This window comes from Austrofundulus limnaeus, unplaced genomic scaffold (genome assembly GCF_001266775.1).
Source record: "Austrofundulus limnaeus strain Quisiro unplaced genomic scaffold, Austrofundulus_limnaeus-1.0 Scaffold56, whole genome shotgun sequence".
Classification (NCBI taxonomy): domain Eukaryota; kingdom Metazoa; phylum Chordata; class Actinopteri; order Cyprinodontiformes; family Rivulidae; genus Austrofundulus; species Austrofundulus limnaeus.
In genome coordinates this window covers 166,743-173,695 of record NW_013952458.1, presented here as the reverse complement: position 1 = coordinate 173,695, position 6,953 = coordinate 166,743, and the positions used below count along the sequence as shown (strand labels likewise).

General features: G+C 40.8%; 1 protein-coding gene across 1 annotated transcript in view; it reads left to right on the top strand.

The window, feature by feature from the left end:
- Window positions 1–6,953, top strand: part of LOC106518099 (triple functional domain protein) — a gene marked incomplete in the record, with an annotated part of 118,418 nt that overhangs the window by 65,990 nt on the left and 45,475 nt on the right. The window contains 4 exon segments of the mRNA XM_014009204.1: window positions 1,866–2,095; window positions 3,640–3,763; window positions 5,536–5,727; window positions 6,070–6,239. Coding sequence (XP_013864658.1) covers window positions 1,866–2,095; window positions 3,640–3,763; window positions 5,536–5,727; window positions 6,070–6,239 — 716 coding nt within the window.

Below are 6,953 nucleotides of genomic sequence, written 5' to 3'. Positions count from 1 at the left end.
TAAACAGTTTAATCTTGAAGGAAAACTGTCACAAATTAAAAGCTTTTAAATTAAAAAGAAATAGCATGTGACAGTGTTGTTGGAGGAATTCATTTTTGAGAAATTAATAATTTTCTTGATGAATGAGAAGTGATGGAATAAGGCTGCAGGAGAAGAGGTGGTCTAATGTAAATATACTTCTGCTCACTCCTTTTGAGTGTATGAAAACTGTATATTTGTAATGTTTCTGTTACCTTCTGTTATGTTCAATATAACTTAGTAAAACTTATTACTAATACATCATTAAAACAAATAATTTCATCACTGTAAATTTCATTAAGACATTTCTTAAAGTTTAAAAATAATATTGGTAACAAAACTACACGATTTTGTTAGAATGTGGTCTTTAACGTGTTTAAACATGTTGGTGGGGAACAGTTCAGTCAGATATTTAAATACAGTAGTTTAGTTCGACCTCCTAAAGAGCTGCTCGTCAAACCCCTCTTCATTTCCTCTACCATGTAGGAGCACAAATCTTTACAAACAAAATTCGCCATGGTCTCTGTTGTCTTTAAGTTCTGTGAAGAGTCGGCTAGTAACGTTAGATTCCTTAGTTTCTTTTGTTTTGATCCAGACAACTTGTTATCGAAACCTAATGTTAGCACTGAACGTCAACATACATAAATATATGGCAAGGCAGGAGTGACAAACTATAGAAACGCATTTCAGACGTACGTACAAGACGCCATGGGGAAGAATCGATCACATGTCCTGTGAATCAATTTTCACAAATTTAAATGAAATTGATTCATGATGGATTTGTGATGGTTACAAACTTTGTGGTGCTTTGTCACCAACTGGTAAAGATTGTTAGGAAAGCCACCACAGTACCAGAACACTTTTATGAGTACAAGTACACGCACAGTATTAAAGAGGACCTATTATGCAAAATTCACTTTTTAAAGGTTTTTTTACTCAACTTTGGGTATGTACTTCTTAAAAAAACAGTCCTAGGACCAAAAAATGTACCCAGGGGTATATTTACTGTAAGTAAATGTATTTTTAATGTGTATTAACGAGAACTTTTATACTTCCGCCATTTTGTGATGTCACAAGCCGTACGATAGCCCACAGGAACCTGCGTTCAGGCCCTTATCTAGCAACCCCTGGGTGAAGCTCCTCCTCTTCCGTATCAAAAGCCGTCACGGTGTTGTGCAAAGCGCAGCTCATTTCACAACAAGCCTCCAATAGGGCAATGGGTAGAGTGTTGGACCAGAGAGTGGGAGGGTTTGAGACCGGCACGAACACAACTTAATTATTTATTTTCGTTCGTTATGAAAATGTTGTCATGTACCTCTATTTTTTATCTTATTAAAGCCTTGTTAAAGCCTATTTGTTCGAGTTTCTGAGGTATTTTCACTGCTGCTGCTCCCTGCTCTGGTAACAGCATGCAGAGTGAGCGCAGAGCAGAGGAGGGAGAGAAAAAAAAAGAAAGAAGCTGCGACCTACTCTACCTCTGGGTCTCACAGGGTCTCATATGGTTGTACAACGGAGCTTCTGCTATTATTAGCCATGCTAACGTAAACGCTGGCTTTGGAGGGTGGAGTTAATGTCAACAGATTTTTGGAGGGCGTTACCAACAGAGCTCATTAACATAAACAGCTCTTCTGAACYGAAGTCAGAGCAGGCAGAACTAGAAAATGGGAAATTTTATTATCTGAGAATTATTTTGTGCATTAAATTGAATGAATATGGTCTGGATAGCCCACATACATACCATAAAAATTTCTAGGACCCATAATTGGTCTCCTTTAAGCCGATACTGTTGTCGGTACCAGTGCCTCCCTATTCGCAGTGAATAATCATGAGTGAAAATGTTTCTTCAGGTGAGTCAAGACGGAAAAGCCCTGTTGGACAAGCTGCAGCGACCTTTGACCCCGGGCAGCACCGACTCGCTGACGGCGTCTGCCAACTACTCCAAGGCGGGGCACCACGTCCTCGACATCATCCACGAGGTGCTGCACCACCAGAGGCAGCTGGAGAACATCTGGCAGCACCGCAAAGTGCGGCTGCACCAACGGCTGCAGCTCTGCGTGTTTCAGCAGGACGTCCCGCACACACACACACACACACACACACACACACACACACACACACACACACACACACACACACACACACACACACACACACACACACACACACAGTGTTCTGCTGCTTATCTGCATCTAAACTGTGTAATTTTAGGGTCATCACAGACTTTTCTCTGTAAAACTCACATAGTAATTTGAAAATAACAGGTTAGCGTCGCGGGTGGAAGGATTTGAACTGAACAGACGGTTTGCTTGTGGCCGCAGTCATATTCTCTGAAGATAGATCCTGCAGGAACTTTCACTCCTCCTGCCACAGCTTTGAACAAGAATGTTAGATCATTCTCTGAAAAGTGAAGATTTTCTGCTGAGTAAACACTTGTTAAGACCCAGCTGTAAGAGTTGCAACATAATTGGAAACACGACACAAGATGCCAGTTTTAAACCTTTAGAAGGCCATTTAGTCTAGGAGTGTCTAGGAGTAAAAAACTGTGAGTTGGTGTCGCCCTCGGTGCTCCATACACTGGATGCACAGAGCGTCTGTCTCACCACCTGGACCACTTCAGCTGTGTGGTCCAGTGCCAGATCTGCCTCCACACCAAGGTCTCTGACTGGTCACTGTCCTGTCCACCGTCGTGCTCCCGGTAGACCTTCTTGTCCACCATTTAACAGCCTCTCTCGGAGTCGTCTCCTTCCAGAAGAAAGCTGTCGTTCTTGTCCTGGTCCGTGCGTCAACATTCAGTCAGTTCCAGCCTTTTTGCGCCACCAAGCCATCCTCGTACGCCACTTTGGTCCTTATGAAGATCACCTGCATGCTCCACACCTTCGTAGGAGTCCCGCTCTTTGACATCTTCAGATCCCAGCATACCTGATGCCTTTCCTCACACCAGCAATCACGACTTGGTTCCCCACTGCTCCTTCGGCTGCGCCATCTCGCTGCCTACCGAGCTGCTGCGCTTCAGCTGCTGACTCTGCTGCTCAGCTGTTCCTCCTCAGCAGCTCTTCTGTCACTTGTGCCAACGTCTACATCAACGTGTGTCTGTGTGCCTCTGCGTACTTCTGCTCACACATGCACTGCTGGCTGCTTAAGACCGCTCTGACTCCGCCTCCAACAGACCCGGAAGGTAATCAGGTAACAGGACGCACCTGCGAATGACAATTGACACATAGCAGGAGCAGGAGCGTCACAACACTGCAAAAAATAAATAAATAAATAAAAAAGGGAGCGTGCCACAATCAAATGATCCAATACGATAATACTGTTGCTGTCCAAAAATTATGGGCATTCCTGAGCGTGTTGACATGGCAACTGTTGCTGCGGCAACTGAACTGGGTCATATGTCCGTGCAGATGGTGTTTATTCATTCTCGCTATGAAGGACAAAGTGCAGAAATGTCTGTTTGTGAAGGCGGGCTCAGTGAAATGCATCCCACAATACAAATCCTTATTGATGTTATCACTTTGCTCTTACAGTTTTGTTTATGATAAACACACAGCTCCCACCTCACAGCGCCTCCCCCCGCTGGACGCCCACTCCTCGTCCATCTCATTTCGGTTTGTTTTGGTTCCAGGTTTTGGACTGGATAGAAAACCACGGCGAGGCCTTCCTCAGCAAACACACAGGGGTGGGAAAGTCCCTCCATCGAGCCCGAGCTCTTCAGAAACGCCATGAGGACTTTGAGGAAGTGGCTCAGGTAAGTTTTACTTCCTGTCTGCGTCATTCCACAGTATCAAAGGGACACATTAAAGGGCCAATATTACATGTTTCTCAGGTATATACTGGGGATGTCGAAAAATGGTTTATTAGATTAAAAATTCTTCCATTTGATTAATTGAAAACATCCGTTTAAAACTTATTTCGGTGTAGTTTTGACTTTTCAGTAGAGGGCGCCGCTGCTCTCAGTCAGCAGAGCAGAGAGCAGCCTCCACGTGGGCAGCGTCATTATTAAACACGCAAATCTTGTTTAGTTTTATTTGCGACACAACAGTAATAATGGACACCAAACTCGAAGGAAAAGTACTGAAAGCTGTATCGGACCATCCAGCAGTATGACGCTTTAAACAAGAGAGCAGGACTTTAGAGAGAACGGTAAGCTAACTTTAGCTAACGTTAGCTTCTTCTTGTAAAGTTTAACAATGTGTGAAAGAAAAAAAAACTGTTCCAGTCGCTACAAAGAATTAACTTGAAGTTAATCTCATCTGTGCGACGTAACCAGTGAACCAATCAAATGAACTGTAGCTGATGTCAAATCAGCAGTCCAGCTAAGATAGAACCAGAGGGAATGTAAACAAACATTAATAATTTATACTGTCACGTCTTTCAGGGATATTTTATTATGTTTGTAATTTGTTTTTGAGTAAATCTTTCTCTTAAAATATTACCCTGTTTTTAAATGATATTTTTTCATCTTCAGGGTGGATTAAGTGTTTCACTTATTTTATTCTTTTCCAACTAGCAACCTAACAGATTCCTGTTTGTTATATTTTATAAATGTGCCCACGTTTAATAATGTGTGAGAAATCTACAATTTTCAGTTCATTCAGTCAGTGTTTAACACAGCTGGCACAATGAATTGTTAAAATAATACTGTACTTTTTTTAATTTAGCATGTAAAAAATTATCCCTTCAGAAAGACAATTAATCATTAGTTGATCGATAAAATAAATCAACTTTAGATTAATTCACTAATCGATAACTTGCATCCCTAGTATATAGTTTAATTCTATACCGTAATAAAGTAACATGCACAGGCCTTGTATAAAAACAGATCAGTTGTGTCCGACTGATAAAAAGCTCGCAATGTAAATAATAATAATGTTGAATTCAATCCCTGTGAAAAGTTGAAAACCTGTTTTTGATAAAGTTTTTTCAACTTTTCAGGAAGAATCAAATAAGAGGATTAATGTAGCTATAAATTTGAATATGACTTATTAAACAGCTTTATGTAATCATGTTTTAGTGGATTTTTTCATAACTTTTTTTGAAAATTGAGTGTTACAGTTCAGAATCACAGAGTCCAGTTTGTTATAAGTTTTTTTTATAAAAAAAAGGTAAAAATTCTTCAGAAAGCTGGAAATTAGATATTAGGCAGAATAAAAATCTTATCCAAATACTAGTCTTTTAATACTAGTTTTTTTTCTTTTATTTATCTTTCTTTATTCTATCTCACCCTCTCCTGTATTGAGCTGCAGTAATGTGCAAATTTCCCCACTGAGGGATCAGTAAAATCTTATCTTATCTTATCTTATCTTATCTTATCTTATCTTATCTTATCTTATCTTATCTTATCTTATCTTAGTCAGTCATAAAAATGTCATTCTTTTCTTCAAATCTAAATAAACTCTTTAAAATAATTTTTGACCTCGGTGCAGCCTTTTGTTTTATCAGCCCGTGTCCTCCTAACGCTCCCTCTTCGTTGTCCTCCTGATCTAACACGTGCACGTCCTCCTGCGTCTCTGCCTTCAGAACACGTACACCAATGCAGACAAGCTGCTGGAGGCGGCCGAGCAGCTGGCCCAGACGGGAGAGTGCGACCCGGAGGAGATCTACCAGGCTGCTCACCAGCTCGAAGACCGGATCCAGGACTTCGTGCGTCGCGTGGAGCAGCGCAAAGTCCTCCTGGACATGTCTGTGGCCTTCCACACGCACGTCAAAGAGGTGGGCAGTGGGGAGTGGAGGGGGTGACGTAACTCTGGAGAGGACGGTGGGCCGTGTGCTCGTGTGGATGAGAGCTGTCCACAGACACATCCAGCATTGGGGATTAATCACAGATAACATCAAGTGTTCTGCAGATTTTTATATTTATTCCAAGCACTCAAACATTTCTCAAACTGGGGGTGTTCTTTTGGTGGTTTAGAGTGGGAACATAAGTGCACCTAGGTGGCTAGAACTACACAGTTCAGCTTGGAGATAACAGTTAGTACAAAAACTACTTCAGTTATCAAACACACTGATGTGACCCAGCTGTTAGAATGACCGTTTCCTGTCCTTTCTCCCCAGCTGTGGACGTGGCTAGAGGAGCTGCAGAAGGAGCTGCTGGACGACGTTTACGCTGAGTCTGTGGAGGCCGTCCAGGATCTGATCAAACGCTTCGGCCAGCAGCAGCAGACCACGCTGCAGGTCACCGTCAATGTCATCAAGGAGGGGGAGGACCTCATCCAGCAGCTCAGGTACGGATATATTTTATCATTTTAAATGTATTTTAACACCTGGCATAAGTACTTCAGGGTCACAATCAGTACTTCTACAACTGTTTGAAGCCATAATTCTTAGTTTTTACTGTGTGGATTATTTTATTAGACAAGTAAAATGAGTCATTTTAGCTTTTTTTGCAGTGAAAAGTCTGTAGATTGGAAAAGCAGGTTAATTTTTTCAGTTGTATTAACATACATCATTAACGTCCCCTCAGCTACCAGTAAACACGTTACAAATTAACAATATTTACCTGAGAGGTGTTAAATGTATGGATACAAGACGGCTAAAATTCAAAAGTTGGTCCAAGCCGAGGGTCACATTCTGTCAGTATTTATTGAATATACTATATGTTATATAAGAAATTATTCTTATAGAAATACACATGATCTCTTCCATATTGTGTTTCATGTAGAATTTAGGTTAGCCTAAAATTGGGAACCACTCACCTGTGTTTGAGAGGTCCAAGGTTATAAAAGTTTTGGATTTTCCATTATAGTTTTGTTTTATTTTATTGTGACTTTTTTCTTTTACTTCAGTTTTAATTATTTTTTTACAGTGGATTTGCTAGTTTTTATTAGTTATTATTGCATTTTTAATGCTTAGTTTTAGTTTAGTTTTTATTAGTTCTAGCTAGGGATGGGCGATATGGACTAAAAAATTTATCACGATAATTCATAGGTTTTATCACG